General features: G+C 37.9%; 1 protein-coding gene across 1 annotated transcript; it reads right to left on the minus strand.

Annotated features, from left to right (window-relative positions):
• Positions 1-156: 156 nt before the first annotated feature.
• On the minus strand, positions 157-23026 carry LAMP1 (lysosomal associated membrane protein 1). The gene is made up of 9 exons (XM_081326752.1): positions 22772-23026; positions 13348-13460; positions 8741-8957; positions 8292-8450; positions 7556-7776; positions 6848-6970; positions 4528-4597; positions 2322-2492; positions 157-1095 (listed from the first exon to the last, which is right to left on the minus strand). The coding sequence occupies exons 1-9, from the start codon at positions 22818-22820 to the stop codon at positions 956-958; spliced, it is 1263 nt and encodes a 420-aa protein (XP_081182878.1). The 5' UTR covers positions 22821-23026; the 3' UTR covers positions 157-955.

A 23026-nucleotide genomic window follows, 5' to 3' on the forward strand; every position in this document is an offset into this window, starting at 1 on the left:
GATTATTTGAAATACAAAACATGGATTTAGATTTTAGGCTTATAGTTTACAACTAAGAATCTGAGGTAAGAGTTACCCCTCCAAACTTTACAAACAAGCTTAATTTACTTCAAAATCAAAGCAGCCTTGTAATTGCTTAAAAGAACACCGAGAACATACAGAAAAATCTTTATTAGCATTGTTACAGGCAATGCATTCATAACTGATCCTTGCAGTGTACAGTCCCAGCCAAGGTCAAAGCAAGAATTAGCAGATTGAAATTTATTGTACACATGTGCAGAAACAGGATCTCCTTTGAACTTCCAACAAAAGAGACTGAAATTCACTTTACCAAAAATAAAGTAACACCCATTTTCATGTAAAAAAGGGCCAGCTCCTACTAAGCTGACAGACCAAAAATATATTAAAGAGTTAGCCACATTTTATTTTCACACTTTGCATATACCAAGCTTAGCATTTAAAGATTAATGATACACACCTAGGTAGAGGCAAAGTGGGAATAGCAGAGGTCGATTGGTCAATCATTACTGTAAATGCAGTAACTTAGGTCAGCACAGGTTGGTAGTACCAGAAAAGTGGAAATTTCCCTTTGTTAAATACAATTAATCTGAATTTAAGTGGAATATGAAGTAACTATATCATCCTCATTTAAGTAGTTGACATTATAAACCATGCCAATTGAGAAAAGCATTCATAAAATTTCAGCCTGTTTCTAGATGGGCAAATACGTAACCCATTAGCAAAATTAAACAGAACTAAAGTTATTCCTTGTGCATAGTTAAATGCCACAAAATGGATTTCACATTTAGTAAAGCAGACACTGCAAGAAACAGTTGTAAGGAAAAGATTGTGCTCCCTCATAAATCTAACTGAGGAGAAGATGGGGGAGGGGAATCAATTTTCTGCTTCTTGCAAACTGCTGTTCTTCCATGCTGGTATAATTCAGTGCAAATCATTAAATTGTTTGATAACCAGCATGGCTACGTTTTCGGCCAATTAAATATGCAATCAATACTATGAGGACAAGTCCAGCAAGGGCTGCACCAACTACAATAGGAATCAACATATTATTTTCATCCAGCTGACATTCTTCCACTGAAAGAAAAATAAATAAATGTAATTCAATTTTAAATAGTTAAAAGAGCAAGGTAAGTACAATGTAATTCTTTCAACAGAGAACTATAATTTGTCAAAGTATCTGACTAAACCCAGACTACAATACTATTAGACTACACCATTCAGAATACTGTGGTAAAAATCTGTAGAATGACACATGAAGAACTAGCTTTAAGATTACAAATAGACTGGATTTTCATGTTGTGTTAGAGTAAAATATGATCTGTTATAATCACTGAATAAAACATTATGACAAATAAACCTCATGCCTTGAAGCAATGTGTAAAACCAGCCACATCTAGGAGTTATCTGTTTGGAAAAAAGCCATCTCCATTCAAATTAAAGAAATGCAATTTGACACTTTACTTGCCAATGATCAAATAATAAAATGTATAATTTTCTCTTTTCACAAAAATGATGTAGAAGTCCTTAGCTCAGCTTTAGGCAGATCTGCCATATAAAAGAATGTATTTTGATTTTCAAAAAATGAAGTTCTACTTTCTACTTTCCAAACCTGGCACAGTTAGTTTCCAATTTGAAATGGGAAAAATATATTTATTTACCATAAGCATGTTCAACAGGACATTACAGTTTTCCCATTAGATCTGATCAAATAAACTTTGTAAAATTCCAATCCTCCCTCTATACTCTATTGAGCGTTTGAAACTGTTCTGGCAAATACAAGCCCTGCTGAGCTCTTGCAATATACTAACAACAGTACTGTATTATACTGTATGCACCAAGTTACCATCCTATTACCATCTTGGCACTTACAATGGATATTCCTTTTGATGGAAGAAATGTAGAATTCCCATTGGCATTATGCTATCTTGTTAGTATTTTATATGAGTCTTGACATGTTTTTATATAATTCCAATGATAAAGACACACTTATCTGCAATATGTTTCCATGTATATACCCATTTTCTATTATTAGGTGGCATATGCCATTTCTTGAGAGAAAAATGGCTACAATCTCAATTCCCCATTCTCATTGGGACTGTTTTATTTTTTAATGTAGAATTTGTCTACATGCCACAGGAATTGTAATGCTGACTCTTAGAGCACTTTTATCAACTCTGTTTTTGAAAGGGCATGGGGCTAAATTGCTTAAAATACTTTGAAACAAAACATTTCAAAACCTTCAATAGGAATGCATATTTGCAATAAACTTATGTTTTTAATCTATATTCAAGAGATCTTACCTGCTCCAAATTTGTATCCTGCAATCTTGAAAGCCTGTACTTGAACATTGTATATATTGATAGAAGCTTTGTCTGAAACCTGAATTATCTCTTCTGCCACACACTTGTAAGATTTTCCAACTGTAGCTTTTAGGGCACTTAGGCTATTGTTGGCAACACTGATACTTTTTTCTGCAAAAGATTTACAGAAACAATCCAAATTACAAGCAACCTTGGTTTAAAAAGACAAGTGAGAGCAAGATGTAGAACTGAACTAAAAGTGAGCAACCATTGCTGCTGATGTTCTGCCCTCCATCAAATAATAAGTTCAAAAATCATCTGTTTATTTAGTTAGAAACCATCAAATCATGACTGACAATTTGATCAAAGCTCCTACAGTTTAAATACTTACCGTATTTTTCGGACCATAAGACGCACCTGACCATAAGATGCACCCAGTTTTTAGAGCAGGAAAACAAGAAAAAAATATTCTGAACCAAATAGTACCAGTATACTAAAACAGGGCTTTTCAACCTTTTCATCCATTGTACCACTTTTAGTACAAGGCAATGTCCGAGTACCACCAGTCGCCCAGCAAGGTGTCAAAAACGTGAACTCCCCCCCAAAAAAAGGAAAAAAAATGATAAAGTACAGGTAGTCCTCGACTTACAATGATTCACTTAGTGACTGTTCAAAGTTACGACGGCACTGAAAAAAGTGACTTATGACCATAAGATGCACCCAGTTTTTAGAGCAGGAAAACAAGAAAAAAATATTCTGAACCAAATAGTACCAGTATACTAAAACAGGGCTTTTCAACCTTTTCATCCATTGTACCACTTTTAGTACAAGGCAATGTCCGAGTACCACCAGTCGCCCAGCAAGGTGTCAAAAACTTGAACCCCCCCAAAAAAAAGGAAAAAAAATGATAAAGTACAGGTAGTCCTCGACTTACAATGATTCACTTAGTGACTGTTCAAAGTTACGACGGCACTGAAAAAAGTGACTTATGACCATTTTTCACACTTATGACCGTTGCAGCATCCCCAGGGTCATGTGATTTACATTTGGATGCTTGGCAATTGATTCATATTTATGATGGTCACATTGTTCCAGGGTCATGTGATCACCTTTTGCAACCTTCTGACAAGCAAAGTTAGTGGGAAAACCAGATTCACTTAACAATCATGTTACTAATTTAATTTCTCTCTCTCTCCCTTTCTCTCCCTATTTTTCTCTTTCCCTCTATTTCTCCCTTTCTCTCTCTCCCTATATTTACCTCCCTTTCTTTCTCCTTCTCTCTCTCCCTCTTTCTCTCCCTTTTTCTATTTCCCTCTATTTCTCCCTCTCTCTCCATTTCCCTTTCTCGTCTCTCTCTCTTTCTCTCCCTTTCTCTCTCCCTCTTTCCCTCTCCCTTTCTCTCTCCCTCTATTTCTCTCCCTTTTTCCTCTCTCTCCCTCTCCCTCCCTATTTCTTTCTCCTTCTCTCTCTCCGTCTCTCTCCCTCCCTCTCCCATTGTCCCTTCATTCTTTTCTTCCTTCCCTCCCTCTTTGTCCTTCCCTCTCCGCGTTACAGCAGTACCCACGGAGGTGGCCCTGCGGCCCAGCTTTCTCTTGCAGAAAGCAGGCTGAAACGGAGTGAGGGAGATTGCCAGGAACGCAAATCGGCCAATCTCGCGCTCCTGCAATCTCCCTTGCTCGGATTCAGCTTCCCTTGCTACAAGAGAAAGCAGGCTGAAACGGAGTGAGGGAGATTGCAGCAGCGTGAGATCGGCTGATTCGTGTTCCTGGCAATCTCCCTCGCTCTGTTTCAGCCTGCTTTCTCTTGTAGCAAGGGAAGCTGAAACCGAGCGAGGGAGATTGCAGGAGCGCGAGATTGGCGTTTCTCAGCACGTGCCGATTCGTGCTCCTGGCAATCTCCCTTGCTTTCCACTTGCGGAGGTTGGGGCTGGCCATACGGATCACCTTCGGACCATAAGATGCACCCTCGTTTTTCCCCCCACTTTTTTTTGGGGGGGGGAAAAGTGGATCTTATGGTCCAAAAAATATGTTAGTTTTTTTTTAAGGATTTGGAAGACCATTTGAAGAAAAAGAATAAATAATGTACATTAGTGCAAATTTAGAAAATGTAAAAGGAATTTAATTGAGTAGTTTGCACTTTTAAAACACACTATGTATTTTTAAATGTTTAGAACATTAACATTTTATAAAGAAATTTGAATTCTTACCTGTAGCTTCAGAAGGAAGATTTGCGTTCACAAGGATGCCATGCAGGAAATATTTCTCAGTACTCGAATTCTTAAAAAAAACACACAGATGTAATCACTTATTAATTTCATTTTTCTTTAACAAACACTACTTCAATGTTTGCAGTTCAAATACCTCACAGTTAATTCAGAGAAAACATGCATTATGTGTGAAGTTTTGAAAAGTCCAATAGTAATTAAAACTTTTTAGAAATTTAGTACTTAAAACCGGTTCTCCAAATACCAGCCATTGCAATACCTTCCAATCACATGATCACACTCCAAGTGCTTGGCAAATGGCTCACACTTAAGATGATTGCAGGGAAGCTGACAGAGAAGGTTGAACTTGCTCCCTCCACTTTCCTGCAGACTTCCACTGCAGCAGTCCCCTTTCCCCCTGCCTGGCAGTGCTTATGCATGCCAGACTACAGCTAGTATCCCCCATACAGTTGCACTCAGTGGAACTCGCCCCTCCATCAATCTGCTTGCAAGCTTCCTGAGACTTAAAGACTTTCTGCTGGCTTTCCCATTGACTTTGCTTGTGGGAAGCTGGCAGGAAGTTGTAAAACTCATATACTTATTTAACAGCAACAGGGATTGCTGGAATTGCTGTTGCTGAGAAATGTGATCACATGATATCACACTTTACAACTTCCTTAACCAATAATGGAAATTCCAGTCCCAATTACTGTTGATAAGCAAGGACTTTATGTACATCTTCTAAGGATTAATCAATTTAAACCATAGCATATTAATTTGCTGCATTGTGAGCTCTTTTTCTGAAAATTTATTCAGAATTCATTATGATGGTATTCAGAAAAAAAGAAGGGACTTTGGAAGTCTTCTAGTCCAACCTCCTGTTCAAACAGGAAACCCTATACCATTTCAGACAAACGGTTGTCCAATTCTTCTTAAAAACCTCCCAATTCCTACAACTGTTTTTCATATGTTTTAGATTCCCCTAATCATCTTTGTTGCTCTTCTCTGAACTCTTTCTAGTCTAAACATCTTTTTTATATCATGGCAACTAAAACTGGATGCAATAGTCCAATAGGCATTACAAAGTGGTATTAACACTGTTTGTGGTCTTGATTCTATCCCTCTGTTAATGCAGCCTAGAACTGTGGCAGCTGCAGCACACTGTTGGCTCATATTTAAGTGATTCTCCACTAGGACTCCAAGATCCCTCTCGCAGTTACTACTATTGAACCAGGTACCACCTATTCTATAACTGTGCATTTGGTTTTTCTTGCCTAAATGTAGAACCTTATTTTTCTCATCACTGAATTTCATTTGGTTAGACAGAATCAGTGTACAAGTCTGTCAAGATCCTTTTGTATCTTCAGCCTATCTTCTGGAGTGTTGGCTATTCAATAAATAGTATGCTGGTAACTTGGAAACAGGAAGTGGTAATATTATGAATGACCATATAATAACCAACAAAATAGTGCTCAACAACTGAACAATTTGTGAGATTTATCTGCGTCTTAATCTAGAGTTGTTCAGCTGGTTTGCAGTTAATAAAACTGCAATATTAAGACTGTTTTTACTGTAAGATACTGACAGAAATTAGATCAGTCATAAATTTATAAATACTTCACCATAAGTTTTCATTCTTTCAAAGATCTTTCATGATAGTGAACTACATAGAAGAATTACCACCAGCTACAGCTGGCGTAGATAATGGGAAGAAGATACGTTTTTTTAAAAAAAAATAGAATTGCAAACATATATTTTGCTTCCAAGTTCTGCATCTTTTTATAGCAAGCTATATTAGTCTTTCCCTACAAATAAACATCAGGTGTGCTGGAATGAAGATTGCACTGGTTAAGATTTGGGGTCCTAATACATCCAGAGCAATGGTTCTCAACCTCAGCAACTTTTGAGATGTGTGGAATTCAATTCCCAGAATTTACCAGCCAATATCTTAAAGTTGCTGGGGTTGAGGAACATTAATCTCAAGGTTGCCAGGTTGGTCTAGATCTCATCTATTATAATCTTTTATACATGCATTTAGGCAAATAATAATTTGTAAGCAGGCCTGAAATGTTTGATTCTGTGCCAGAAATATTTTGATGAATATTATTTCTATACCCTGCAATGTTCCAACTGTTCCAAATTGTGCATATTTGTGCTCTATACCCAGAACAAAATGTGAAGCAAATATTTAAACCTAGAACAAACAACACTTCTGTCATTAAATGTTATAAACATCCAATTCATTGTAAGCAGCTCAAGCAGCCCAGCCTACTCTACTCATAGGCTGAAAGTTCGGTAATGCTGTATACTGAAATATGCTTACCTGTACAAAATTGAGAGAAATTTTGGTGCTGTCAGAAGTCAAATTTAAAGTAACTGTGTTGTTATCACACTGCCCAGAAGAAATTGCATTTCGTGGAATATTCAACACTTTTGAACGAACAGTCTAAAAATTAAATAAAAAAATATTGTGATAGAAAGTTTAAACTTTGCACACAAGAAAAAGTAGTAATTATCATTATGTACTACTTTACTTCAATTGTATTTATCCAAACAGTAAAGAATTATGTCTCACAATTATTTATATAAGGTGAATAGAGTATACTATGTACAGCATTTTACACCAGTGTAGTCTGATTAAAGTTTTTTTAAATATTCAGTGTTGAAAAGTTGTTTCAACCATTCTAAGCTTGCAGTATGATTAAAACACTTTGTTTTAAAGTTGAAAATAAACTTTTCAAAGCTATCTTAAGGTATACTATATGTAACACAACACATATATAGATAGAGCAGTAATATTTTACTTGTATACCACCCAGTCACTGTGTGAGATGGGCAGTTTCTAAATTTAATAAATGTAAATGTAAATAAGATATGGAGAAATGTTCTACATGTACAGAATACACGTAGAGAGAGGAACTAGAACTAGAGCTATTAGAGTAAGGAGAAGAATAGCAGCAGCATTACTGGTTTTAAAAAGATGCTCTAGTTGCAAAGATCTGATGTAAAAGTATATTAAAAAGTTCTATACCTTATTTTGTGTATTGTAGGTGAGATTAAGTTGCAAACCCATAGAAGCAAGTAAGCACATCCCATATGAACCATTTACACTGTATTGTCCAACTTCTGGTTTTATTGAGGGTGGTACACTGGTAGTTGTAACAACGGTAGTTGAAGGCGTGTGAGTTGGTGATAGGTGAGTAGTGCTTACGGGACTAACAGTAGAACTTTTGTCTTCAGAACAAATTGTTTCTAGAAAGCAACAACTGCAAATCACAAGGCTGAAACAGTACTGAAAAATTATAAACCTCTTGGCTCACTTCCAATAACCAGGAGAGAGGCCAACCTAAACAATTTTAACAACTCTCTTTACACATGCTGCAATGCCCCCAAAGAATGGATGGAACCACAGAGCAACTTCACAATAATTACCAAACTAGAATTTTAAAAATATGACAAAAGGAGAATCTGCTTTTTTCTTTAAATGCACCTATAAATATGCCACTCAACGGCCACATATAACCTCCATATGCATCTGGTCCAATAATAGTAACTATTTTTAAAATACTTTTTAAATAGTTACACTATGATTCGGTGAAATCTGGCACTCTACTTAAGACTGTAATGTGTTCCTTTCTTAGAAGTCCATGTTATTAAAACAATTACAAACCTGTTAAATAGATTCAAATGAAAGTAGATAATACCCAGTATTAGACTTGAACTGAATAAAGACTTAACTTATGTAGTTACTCTTCAGAAGTACTTACCTTTCTTACTGAGGGTGTCATTTGTAATGTATGCTTCAATTGCAACATTACTAAGAAGAACAGACACTTTTCCCGCAGTTATTGACTTGTTGCTATGGCACAAGTATTTTGTATTTAAGACTGCTTGAATATCACTTCCATTTTTTACTTCTGTTAGTTCTGTAGCAAGAAACAGACAGTAGTTTAAGATTCTTCACAGAATTCTATACATGTGGAACCCAACACTATTATTTATTAGACATTATACCCCATCTTCCTCCTCCTATTTTTCCCCATAATCCAGAGGTATTGGATCAAGACTGAAAGACTAGTCCAAAGCCACCCAGAGAGTGTTTGAAGCTCATGGCAGATCAATACGCCAAGTCTTTCTGTTCCTAATCCAACACCTTTACCAATTACTCCTGTGCAGTGGATTTTGAAAACCTTAAAAATAAAACCTCTTCACTTACCTCCAGATGAATTTGAGAAAAGGGAAGAATCACTCAAGTTGAATTTGAACCCCAAAGCAATGACCATGTAGTTAGATGCACTTTTCTCAAATGTCATATTTAATGAATGTCCTTTGCCAAATCCAACTGTAAGAATTTCTTCAAGTGCTTGCTTGTTGCCACAGCTGCTAGCATTCTTTATTACAAAAGCATCAATTGGAAGTGGGAAAGTTGGGTTCTAACAGACATAAAAGAGATTATCTATTTTTAATATATGTAGATTTAACATGCAATCCCCCTTGATCTGAGTACGTTTAAAGTGAACGTCCTTCAACAAGCCCACAATAGTATATAATGAATTATTACATTGGAGTGGCAAAGCCACAAGTAATTTATAAAAGGTGATCTAACAAATATGTATTTATTTTGTATTTAATTTATACCTAAATCAAGTTGGCAAACATGTCTACAACATCTCCCTCCTCCTATTTTCCCCCACAGTAACCCTGTGAGAATATCATGGGTAAATATGGATTTATACACAAATCTGCAAAATCTCATTAATCAAACCAATCAAATTTTGATAATTAATTTTTATATGCCCAGTATTAATAATGAGCACTTCAGACATATCATTCATCATACAAAATTAACACATGCCCACATATTTGGAGCAGCCTTGACATACACATCCATTCTAGATATACAAAGATTTGAGATGGTTCTTGAGTAAAACTTTTTAACCACTCCTTATCATTTAATTTTATACTCTAAAAAGCTTTTCTTAGGAGGGGCAGGGACAAGGAATAATTGCTAAAAATGTCTAATGCTGACTTTCAGGGAAGAAATAGTAAAGTGAACATAATTTCGTTAAAAGCAGAGCCAACAACCACAGCAGAATGAAGAATTCTATACTGCTTATTTATTTATTTTATTGGATTTATATACCGCCCTTTCCCGAAGGACTCTCCCTCTGGTGTGTGTGTACAGTGAGGGAAAAAATTATTTGATCTCCTGCTGATTTTGTACATTTGCCCACTGACAAGGAAATGATCAGTCTATAATTTTAATGGTTCATTATTCTGTCAGAGACAGAATAACAACAACAAAAATCCAGAAAAACACATTTCAAAAAAGTTATAAATTGATTTGCACTTTAATGAGAAAAATAAGTATTTGACCCGTTCGTAAAACATGACTTAGTACTTGGTGGCAAAACCTTGTTGGCAATCACAGAGGTCAGACATTCTTGTAGTTGGCCACCAGGTTTGCACACATCTCAGGTGGGATTTTGTCCAACTCCTCTTTGCAGATCTTCTCCAAGTCATTAAGATTTTGAACCGGAAGTTTGGCAGCTCAAACCTTCAGCTCCCTCCACAGATTTTCTGTGGGATTAAGGTCTAGAGACTGGCTAGGCCACTCCAGGACCTTAATGTACTTCTTCTTGAGCCACTTTGTTGCCTTGGCCGTGTATTTTGGGTCATTGTCATGCTGGAATACCCATCCATGACCCATTTTCAATGCCCTGGCTGAGGGAAGGAGGTTCTCATCCAAGATTTATTTATTATTTTTATTTTATTTATTAAATTTCTATACTGCCCTTCTCCCAAAGGACTCAGGGCGGTGTACAGGGCAATAAAATGCAACATACAAAAGTTAAAAGAAAATTAAAATTAATTAGCCCTAACAATAAATAGTTAAAATAAACTCAAACCCTTAGTCCAGGCCAGCCTGTTTAAACAACCAAGTCTTCAGGTCACGGCAGAAAGAGCGAAGGTCGGGAGCCGTCCGGAGCTCAACAGGCAGTTGATTCCAAAGGGCTGGCGCGCCCAGAGAATGCTCTCCCCCTGGGGGCCGCCAGCCGGCAATCCCTGACCGACAGCACCCTGAGGAGGCCTTCTCTATGGGAGCGCACAAGACGAAGGGAAGTTGACGCCGGCAGCAGGTGCTCCCGTAAGTAGTCCGGACCCATGCCATTTAGGGCTTTATAGGTCATCACCAGCACCTTGAATCTCACCCGGAGGGCAACTGGAAGCCAATGCAGCTTGCGGAGAGGTGTTACATGGGAGTATCGGGAAACCCCCACCACAACTTGCGCGGCTGCATTCTGCACCAGTTGAAGCCTCCAAGTGGTCCTCAAGGGCAGCCCCATCTAGAGAGCATTGCAGTAGTCTATCCGAGAGGTCACGAGCGCATGAGTAGGGCCGCAACTGGCGCACCAGGCAAACCTGGGCAAAAGCCCCCTTGGCCACAGCTCCTACATGGTCTTCCAAACTGAGCTGTGAGTCAAGGACACCCAAGTTGTGAGCCCTATCTACGGGGGGTAACACCTCACCCCCCATAGTTAAAGATGGAATGAACTGAATTTCCCGAGATGCCGGTACGTACAACCACTCAGTCTTGTCGGGATTAAGCTGAAGCCTGTTCCTCCGCATCCAGACCCGGACCGCCTCCAGGCAATGGGACATCACATCGAGGGCATCACTGGGGTGGTTTGGGGTAGAGATAAAAAGCTGGGTATCATCAGCATACTGATGATACCCCACTCCAAAACCACGAATGATCTCACCCAGCGGCTTCATATAGATGTTGAACAGGAGAGGCAAGAGGACCGACCCCTGAGGAACTCCACAAACATATATTTGACGATATATGGCCCCGTCCATCATCCCTTTGATGAGGTGAAGTTGTCCTGTCCCCTTAGCAGAAAAACACTCCCAAAGCATAATGTTTCCACCTCCATGTTTTACGATGGGAACAGTGTTCTTGGGATCATAGGCAGCATTCATCCTCCCCCAAACACGGTGAGCTGAGTTGATGCCAAAGGGCTCGATTGCGGTCTCATCTGACCACAACACTTTCACCCAGTTCTCTTCTGAATCATTCAGATGTTCATTGGCAAACTTCAGACGGGCCTGAACATGTGCTTTCTTGAGCAGGGAGACCCTACAGGATTTCAGTCCTTCACAGTGTAGTGTGGTCCCAGCTGCCTTGAGATCATTGACAAGATCCTCCCATATAGTTCTGGACCGATTCCTCATTTTTCTCATGATCATTGAAACTCCACAAGGTGAATCTTGCATGGGGTCCCAGACTGAGGAAGATTGACAGTTATTTTGTGTTTCTTCCATTTGCGAATAATCGCACCAACTGTTGCCACCTTCTCACCAAGCTGCTTGGCGAGTCTTACAGCCCATTCCAGCCTTGTGTAGGCCTATAATCTTGTCCCTGACCACCTTGGACACCTCGTTGGTCTTGGCCATGGTGAAGAGTTTGGAATCTGATTGATTGCATCTATGGAAGGTATCTTTTATACAGGTAACAAGCTGAGATTAGGAGCATTCCCTTTAAGAGAGTGCTCCTAAACTCAGCTCGTTATCTGTATAAAAGACACCTGGGAGCCAGAAATCTTGCTGGTAGGGGATGAAATACTATAGTTTGACAATAAGCAATAGTTAATTATTGATAAAAAGCACCTCTTCCAATAGTGTAACTGGAGTATTTTAGCTCTGTACTCATTCTACAGCTATTTATTCTGAACAATAGTTGTTTAAATAAATTAGATCCTAGAGGTACCAACAATTGATATCACAGAATGTAACCTGATTGTAATTTTTTTTTAGTTTGAAACCATACATACAGTATATATGACCTGCATGGATTTACTGCAAATAACAGTGAATTCATTTATTTTTTGAATTAACATACTTAAAATATAACACAAAAATAGGCTGAACATATGCATGCAAAGGGAACTGTGTATATTTGTCTTCAAGAAAACCATGCAATTTTCCTGGCAAGTGGCTTGCCATTACATTCTCCCAGGGCTAAAAGAATGACTGGCCCAACCTCACCCAGCTGACTTCATGCCTAAGTGGGTCTACAAGTACCAGGCTAGAAACTGGGAGTTCTGGTTCCGCTCTAGACATGAAGTCACTGGATGATGTTGGGCCTATTATTATATCAAACTAGCTTTCATATGCAAAGTACATGATTCAGAAAGCTTGATGTTTGCTATCATATAATCTAAAAAGCAGTGGAGGGTTAGTACAGATAATCCTCCATTTATGACCACTCATTTAATGACTGCTCAAAGTTACAACAGCCTCAGATATTTTTTTACAGCTTGTAAAGCATTTCTGATGGTCACAGTCACATTACCTTATTCCATGTATTTGGCAACTGGCTCACATTCATCACCAGTTGCCCAGTGCCCCCAATCATGTGATCACCATTTGCTATCATCTCTGCCAGTTTCCCCAAAAAGTCAATGGGGAAGCCAGAAAAGGAGGTTGCAAGGGGACGGGACAGAGGAGACCTGAAAAACTCAGTGGGACTGAGGGAACACATGAGCTCTGTGCATGAAAGGGAGTTGAAATCCTTTCATGGTCTGCAGGACTACTCTGGATTTCAGTTTCATTTCTGCAGTCCCCTGAAGAATTCCCCCTCCATGCATGGAGGAGAGGGGGAATCCTTCAGCAGGCTGCAGGATCAGAGCTGAAATCCTCCTGCAAGCAGCTCTTTGGCTCCATCTGTGGTCGTAATTTGAGGACCACCTATACTGTTGTGCTCTAACAACATTATATAGCATTCTCTCTTAGCATCCCTTTAAGTTTCAGTAGCTTCACCTGTTTACTCTTTGTGACAAGTTCCACTGTGAAGTTCATGGAGAAATTGGCTGATAGACATAGTTTTCCACTTGCATCTTTCACTTCAAATGATGATGATGTTTGTAAAAGCCCTATAAATATATAAAAAAGAAAAACAAAGCAGTGGATTACAATTATTTTAAAGAGCTGTATGTAATTTGAGATTCAGTATAATACAAATATTTTCAGAAGATCTTCAAGCTTTTTATAAAGTTCTTGTTTGTTCAAGCGATCTAAACCTTACACAGAGAAACCTACTCAGGATTCTAACTTATGTTGAGCTCTTGTGTACATGGAAAGTGATTTAAAAGCAAATTCATTTATTCTACCCTGCTTACATACAACTGCCTTAAGAAGCTTAGTATTTAAGAACAGTCTGTGTCCAATATTCATCTCTTTCTCTTTTATTATATATGGAACAGGTTCACAAGGATTACTAAAGAGGCAGTAGTCAACTAAGTTTCTACAGCATAATTTATATTAAGAACTCTTAATAACATACTGGTTAAAATACTATTTCAAAATTACCCTAGTAATATATACTTTTTCTCCTCCTCAAATGTTAATGATCCTTCAGATTTTTTAAAAAATGAGATAAGATTAATTCTTGGGGGTTTTTCTGACGCCAAAAGCACTATCTTACAAAGTTGTGCATAAAATATTATTTCTACCTTGGCAGGAGACAAAGCTTTAAAAGCAAGTAATATTAACTTCATCTTAGCTACACTTCATTAACAAGATTCTTGTTATTACAATACAAGCTGTTGTCAACAGCAACTGTACAAACTATCACCCACAAGAGCTAATGATTTACTCAGTGACAGCGTAATTTCTATATATGACAATTCTTCAAAGACCTGCATTTAAAAAATAATGCACTCCCTGTGCATTGAATTCGCAAGATACAACTTCCCCATAATATCCTTTTTCTACCTTAAATTTACAATTAGTAATATTGTACACACAACCATACAAATCTGTTTTTCTACAATAGAGTGTAGCATAGGACAAAATGATATAATGTAATGGTGATTTCAACTCACATACAAAAAGATTGCCATTACCATTACAATATAGCTGCACATTTTTGTTCTACTTAGAGAAATAGTCCTTCATATATAAAAAAATGTGGCAAAAACTCCTAGGAATGTGACAGCACTTCTGTGTCAATGCTTTATCCAAGCTTCATACAGGATGCATAATAAATACTATTTGAAAGGGTACAAACAGGAACAAGAACAGATGATATAGGTGTTGCTAACAACACAGCACTTTAGAACACTGTAGAATTTTCTGGCATTATTGCCCTTATAAATAGTTTTTTACAAATTATTTTAAAATTGCTGCTATAACTCTATAGTGAGATTTCCTTCAATCTGAAAACCTAATGAACATGAGGACTATAAGAGTATGGGGTATATTTAAGAGAAGAAAAAAGTAATTTTTCAGCATTTAGGATGTTAACTGAACAAGGACAAAAACCTTGCCTTTGAAAACTACTTTGCCCTAAGGAGAACTGGTAACTCAAAACAAGATTTTGGGGAGATTAATTAATCAATCTGCTCATGCCATCTACATCAACTCTTCAGATTACCTACATATAGCTATAACCACACATTTGCTTTTACAGGAGTCAATACCAGCTTCACTACTAGGATTATACAGCATGGTATTCTCATTTTCACCTCTGTACTTGGGAAGAGAGGGATAACTATTTATATAATTAAGTTTTTCCCTATAAATAATTTATTTGTGAACTGAAATTTTCTTGCTAGGACAGCTGAATCTATTGCAAACAAAGTAATTCATGGGTTTAAATAATTGCAGACGGAGCACTGAAAGGTGCAAATACTGTAAGCGAAGATCATCTCATTTTAAAAAGTAGTTACTTGGAAAGGATGATGCACCTAGTGAATATTGTGTAAGGCCTAAAAAAGGTATCCCTCTTTTCTCACTTGGAATCATAGTGTTACACAACTGTAGGCATCCATGTATATGAGCTTACTGAAAAAGCTCAAAAGCCATGGTGAAATTAGAGTAGAGTCAAGACCAGTCTTCTCCACAATGCTCAGAAATTATTTAATAGTAGAATTTAATAATAATAGAATATTAGCACATCTCAGGTCAAGAAATACTTAACTATGTTTCAAGAGGAAACTGGAGTGAATAATCAGCAGACTCAGAGATCTTATTACAACAAAACTTAATTCAGCATATATCTCTTTAAAACTCTTGTTCATAAACATGGCTAATTAAATGATAAAAGATGCAGAAAAGCACCTGGTAAAATGTTAAGACAACAAAATAGTTCTTCAAAACAGGAATCTGAGCAAAGAAAACATCAGGACAATGTGTGCTGAAAGATAGAAAACCAGTATAGAAAATGAATTTTTTGCTTCTTAGTGTGGAGATCATAGGACAGATATGTGTGCCAAAGGTGACTTTTTCAGAGGGAATGAATGTCAGATGAACTGAAACAAATATAGTTGAAGAAAAAATATTCCTAAGTCAAAGTGTACAATTTTAAAAGAATAAATCCACAGGGCCATACAATATTGAAAAGAGATTTCTTCAATAACTTAAATATGAAATTGATAATAGTTTTAAAAAAAGCAAATGCTTTTTAAAATTAGGATCCATTTCCAGAATTTAAAAATAGCTACAAGTGACCTTAATGTTTGGAAAAGGATTGAGTAGAGATAAAGAATACCACAGTCCAGTTAGCTTAATATCTGTTCCAATGAAAATTGTTCAAAAAAATTGAAGAATTAGAAGAATTAAAATAAAATAAAATAAAATTACTTAAAGATTTAAGTAGAGCAGTGAATTTGACTGAAAAGAAACATAGTTTCCACAATATTAATTACCTAGACTTCGGTGAAGGTGAGAAAAGGCAGGCTGAAAAGGTAAATATATCTGATGTTTTATGAAAGACTTCAACAAAGCAATTGAGCAATTCAATGACCAGGAAGGAGGAGGATAGGTAGACCAATTGTTACACTGGAGAGATATGCATAGTAGGCCTCTCAAGGATTGGGACCTACTGTCCTGAACTACTGGAGTTCAGGATGAGCAGTAGAGAGGCCATGATAACACACTGTTCAAGGTGACAAAATAAAGATTCTATTACAGCTCTAAAGGATTCAACTTATTTGAATAGCCTTCAAACTGAAAAATAAAATTCAGAATCACTAATGACCTTAAGTAATACTGCTGGCACACAAAATATTACAAGTAGTGGGAGCACTGTTGACAATGACTGATAAGGGAAAGGGCTGTAGACTTCTATTATTTTCCCAACTTCTATTATTTTTCTCATCTCCATTGTGTTTTCTTTCCTCTTCCTTTCCCTCCAGCTATTCGTCATCTCTCACCCTGTATTGTCCCCATTTTGCTATTTCTACTGAAAAGGACTATGTAAACATGTATGCATATAGTTTCTGTATAGGAAAAAAGTTGATATAAGTTAATTTTAAAAATAAGGCATCTAATTTTACAATTATAAATCAGTAGTGACTATTTTAATTGACATTATTTGTACTGGTTCTCCTTTTTCAAGTGTACCTTCTAGATACTATACAAATATGTATATATTGCAGCAACCTTTTTTCTTTTTTAGAGTGGCTACAATCAACTTTATAGTGCTTCCAAATAGGATTTTCCTAACATTTAAAAAATCTGACATCAGATTATATGCAGGATTTATTATACTCTGTTTAAACATCTTGTCCCTTTGTCCAAATTGTACTGGGTTTGTAATATCCCAATATGGATACTACTCCAGTGCATGCAGCTCATGTAAGTGTTAAAATGTGCACAACTTAGATCCAAATTAGAAATAATATTGGCTCCTCTGCCCTTCTCCTTTCCTTTCTAGATACACATTTTATCAAAACTACATCTAATCAAAACTACATATCATGGGGCAACTGCTTCCTATCAGAAAAAATACACACTGCACCCCAGCATACTCCAGATATGTTGATTTGTTATGATTTTTGCTCACTATTAAAAATGGGAGAAGGGAGAAGACTAGTTCCTTACAAAATGAGTATTTTGTCTTAGATCTGGGATTTTAAAAAATCTATAGACAAGATATTTTACAATAGTGAAATCTGACATTTAGGATTATCAAAGGCAGATAATTCTTCCATCTTCATAGTCAGCCACATACTTAACTGGGTTTGAAACATAGTCTTTAACTTAGAACAAACCAAAGCAAAGCAGACCACTATCCTTATAAAAGAATAGCTAAATGATTTGGGACATATTAAGGAAAATGATACTGGCTTTGCTTATGTTTTAAAATGCATCAATCTTGCATACTAACATGGATTAAGACCAGGGTGAAGCAGTTTGGATTCACATCTTACCTTCTACCAAAGCTCTATTCCTTGCTCATACTTTCTTTTTCCTATAAAGAAGGAATGGCAGGAGGCAAATAAAACTGGATGGTACTAGTTTGTCACATCTTTTTTCACTGAGGAAAGGTGCATATTAGATGAAGCCTAGAAAAAATTACATTACTGCAATACTGGATAAGATTTCAAATGAAATAAATAAGCCCTAACTCCAGACTTTGGTTAGTTAGCTCACTGAATAAGTGGTGAGCTGGGTTCTGCCTCCTGACCAAATCCAATCTTCCACCACATGTTTCTCAGCATAAGCAGTATAAAATATAATGCTGAAATGTTGTTCAAGAAGATACCAACTACATTATAGCATTGCAACATTAACAAAACAGAAGTAATATTCATCTTAAAGTAGCCTATTTCATTTACTGAAAAAATTGGAGCCACTTTAATGGGATACAGCATGCATTTTCATTATTTAACAGGATTAATTTTATAAGGATACTAAAAATTAAGATTAGGGAGCAACTGTGTAACTGTCCCAAAAAAGGAAAGATCATAAGAATAAAGTTATCTAGTTCTACTAAGTAAATAATATAATTGTACTACCGTATTTTCCAGCGTATAAGACGACTGGGCGTATAAGACGACCCCCAACTTTTGAGACGATTTTAATGGGTTAAAGTCTTATACGCCGGAAAATACAGGTAAGTAGGAAGTCAGGGCTGCTTCTCAATTAGGTGAAGGTTTATCAAGAGCTTTTGGCCTCGAGATCAGCTTTGCTCTGCCTCGCCTAAACCTCGTCTCCTCTCGCATTGGCGCCCCTTCTACTTCAGCCACATGCGCTGGCTGTTTCGGCCAGGAGCGACGAGCATTGTGGCCCAACACTTTGGGGAGGCACCAGGTCTGAAAGAAGGTGGTTCTTTCCATAGGTTAGTTAATGAACAGGGCGGCGGAGGAGTGGGGGGGGGGAAAGAAATGGGCTCAGCCCTGCGCCGCAAGTTTAAGATTCACACACACCCCCTCCCCAAGGTCGCCTTCTACTTCAGGGCGGAGGGGCGACCCCGGGCTGCTGAAGCCCCAGCGCCAGCTTTCCGCTGCGGTCTGCCTGTCGCAATTCTCGAGCTGCGCCTTCCCGGGCGAGTGTTGCTGTAGGTTTGCCACGGCACCACACCCTGAAGTCAAACTCCCAGGGTCAGGTGAAGCTTAGCTCTGCACGAACATGTCAGGTCGGCCTCCGCCTGGCTTCCCGCACTCCCTTGAGCTCTCGTGCTCGCGGAGCGCCAGCGGCTCGGCACACGCTTAACTCCCGCTCCCTTCCAAAAAAAAAAAAAAAAAAGGGCTGCTGCCGTAGGACGCCGGTAAGCTGGAGCCTCAGCCTTGGTTGGGCTGGTCGGTTTATTTATGACGTTGTCTTTCGCCATTCTTGAGCGCTGGATTTGTCCGTTTACACTAACGTCTCTGCTCCTGAGGATTTACTATTTTCTGGCGTATAAGGCGACTGGGCGTATAAGACGACCCCCAACTTTTGAGAAGATTTTCATGCGTTAAAATGTCGTCTCATACGGCGGAAAATACGGTATACTGTCATGTCTATATATTTCTGTCCTGGTTCTGTGAAAACATAGAACATTCCATGGTCAAGTGGGTCTTAAGAACAGCACATATGAGCACAAGAGGAACACATGGGAAGTTAAAACAAAAAATAGGCATTTCCCATGTAAAGTCTATAGTTTTCTTAAATGTCATTCCTTCAATCCTCTCTCTCCTATCTGATCTCTAAAGGCACTGTCTCATTTTAAGTTGCAACTGTCCCTTCATCAGTTGAGCTCACGGGCAGAGGAAGATACAAAGACCTTATTACAAATGGTGGAGAATCTAGTTCATTATTTATTATAAGGCTGGAATTGAACCCAGGCCAACCAAACAACTATTTCCCATATAAAAACTTTGTTGCTTACCTTACCTAGCTATATAGAGAGCAATTACATGGAAAATTTGCAACTGACTACAATGTATTATTATTTCGTTGTGTTTGAATACTAATATTTTTATATTTCCTGGAAACCAACTGGACTGGGAAGTAAACTGCACATATACATTTCTATAGAAAATAACATCTAATAGTTTAATTTTGAAACTTTTCTGGTTATGAAAGTCACATATCATGGCAATAAATTGTATTTTCCAGCCAATAGTGTTCTAGTTCTAATTTCATGCTGGATCAGCATTTTTAAGTCAAAAGCAACTTCAAAAGAAAATTTACATGCATGCTTTTAAAAGAGGGTAAAGAAATATTTCTATAAGGCTAAGTAACAAAGTGGCTTTCAAACAGTTATCAAATACAAAACAAAATTCAGAGTCATATTTACGAGTTCATCTTTTAAATTTTTAGTTTTGCAATGCCTAAGCATAGAGCTAACAAGAACATTTTCATCTTTGTTCATGATAAACAGGGAAGACTGACTTCACTAATTAAACAATGCCCTTTTGTTTTCCTAATCTGCTTCATTGTCTCTAAAACATTGTAAACCAAATCATTCATGGATTCAGGTAAAGAAGAGGTATGTTGGCACTGGAAAGTTATATTTATGAAATACCTAAGCTCAAAAAGATATTAACTTCATTGGTAAGTTTTCCCCCCTGCATAATGTGGAAACTCTTGAAAATACTATAAATCATAAGCAATAAGACATATTTTCAAAGGAAGAAAGAATGAGGTAACATTTGCTCTGTGTTGAATTTTCAAGGTGTTTTTTTTTAAAAAATCCATCTCATTTACAGGACCACAATGAAACCAGCCACTATTAAATCAATAGTTTTTATGGGTATTCTTTTATATTTTACTTAGATGCTAGGAAATTGTGTATTATCTAGACTTATTATAGGCTAGTCTGAGGAAGAACATACAAGGCTAGATTACTACAGAATTCTCTTCTATTTGACCAATCACAGCTAGAATACAATATGCCAAGTCTCAGGCCTTATATACACAAACTTAAAGGCTTACACCCACAAAGCTGAAACAATATCAGAAGCACTACTTGTTTTGCCTGGACAAGCCAGCAACTGACTTGTCAAAGCAAAGCTCTTATTGCTTATGAAGCCAAAGTGTGGATTGCTTTCATTTACATATTCTTCTTCTGCCCTCACAAACTGGTAGCAAGGTCAGGATTATTTACAATTGCTGCTCTAAAATAATACATATCTCAATCTTGAATATAGAAAAAAGTAGTGATAGGGTTAAGATATACTCTAAATTTGAAGAATTCTGTAAAATCAAACTTTATTTAAATAAGGTTTTGAATTGTTTTATTATTTCAGGCAAAATATTTTATATTATAAAGCTGTACAGTTCTATGGTTGTGTCATTTGGCCTCTAGATTAACAATTTATTAAAGGTATGTAGTTTATTTCTCACAAAAGTAAACAAGATGAATTTATTAGTTTTATTCATATGAGAGAATCACAGATTTATAATTTTCCAAGGTCACAACAATGCAGAGTTTGGGAAACTTTGCTGTAAATAGTTCATACAGTTCAATAATATTTCCTCAAGTTTGTATAGGCTCATTCATACCCTATCATCATAAACATTATAGAATCAAAGTAAGTATACTGGAAACAAATATTGACATAGGAAGACATAAAGGAAATTTATGTAATTTGGATCAATGGTAGCATATTACATGATTCTTCAAAGAATCACACCTACCTAGTTTTCACAAAGTAAAGAATACCTGGATATAGACCAGCTGAATCTTACCAGTATGTGAGAAATTTGGGTTGTTTAAGTAAACATACAGATGTAACATTTAGAGGAAAGCAGAAATCCAGAATCTTCAAAAAAGGAGGAAAAAAAGAACCAAGAGTTCTGCTGTAATATCCTAAATAAATCATGTTTGAATGACACAGCGAAATATTTTAAAATGGTTTTACTTAGAAAATATATAGTAAAAATCCACAGGGAATTTCCTCAAGGATAAGATGTTTACCATCTTAAATAAATCTGTGAACTCCTCACTAGTTGGTATAACACTAACAGCTTGTTGCCCTTTGAGCAGGGAGAAGTTACAGTCTTCTTGTACGAAACTGTTGCATTGAGCTATTCCGAGTAAAATGAACTAGATTTTAGAGCTGCTATTCTTTTCAACTCTTATTTTCCTTAGTACAAGCTTTGAACAACACCAAGCTACCATAAATTAACACCTAAGGCCCAGATCTACCTTGAGAGTTGGGAAGAAATACAGAGTAAGTCAAATACTGGAGCAAAGCATTTCGGCAGCAAAACATAGTTGGAAGGAGAATACAGCAACCAATGCTAAAAACACGGCCAAGAAAAAAAAATGAGGCCTCCAGCTTTAAAATTTCCCAATTACCCAGCATAATGCAAGGTGGAAGAGCAGCTTATTTTACATTACAGTGCCCCAAAAGGGCAAAAAAGAAGAAAGTAGTTAGTCACTTCCTCCACCGGAAAAAAAAAGCGCTGGGATAAATTTCAGGAAGAAGAAAAGGGAGAAAGGAAAGGCGCTGATTTCACTACTCGAGGCATTACGAAATGACACCAGAATACAAAAGGAGGCTGGGGCTGCCTAGCAGCACCTCCGTGTTGTATTCACGCATTCTTTCATGAACAGTTTAGACAGCCGATCCGGTTCGGAGGCTCTTATCAGCCAGTTTCAACGTTGAGCAGAAGCGGCGGATGTGATCGGGGACCCGGTGGGGAGAGAAGCAGGGAAAGGAAACCCTTTTCCCTTTCATCCTTTCACCTTCTCCAAAGGCAGCTAACGAACCGCCTCGCCAAGCAAGGAGGCGGCCAATCTACCTAGGAAAGGCCGCCTTACCTTTCCTTTCGGCCGCCCTGCTAGAACGACCGAACCTCGGCCGGGGGGTGGGGTGGGGAATTCGTCCGGTACCCTCGGGAAGGGCCAGGCGAGTCCAGCGCTACGCAAGAAGCCGGGAGTTTTTCCCCCGCGGGCCTTCGCCGTGAGGGAAGACGAACGGCCTCGTCGCCCTGGTGAGAGAGGAGAAACCGCCCCGGTCACACTCACCGAGCAGGGCAGCCACCAGGACGAAACCCACCGCACTTCGGCCCGCCATGACGGAGCGCTTTGAGGGAGAAGGGAGGACCCGAAAGAAGAGGAGCGCCGTACGAAGCTGCGAGCGACTACGGGACGCGGGAGCCGAGACCTAACACAACGCTGAAAAACGACCAGGGGCGCGATCACATGACCCGGGACTTCAGCCCCCACCCCCGCCCCTCCGTCGTTATTGCCCTCACTGTCACCTGATCCCAATTAAAACCC

The sequence above is a fragment of the Vipera berus genome (genome assembly GCF_964194415.1).
Source record: "Vipera berus genome assembly, chromosome: 4".
Lineage (NCBI taxonomy): Eukaryota > Metazoa > Chordata > Lepidosauria > Squamata > Viperidae > Vipera > Vipera berus.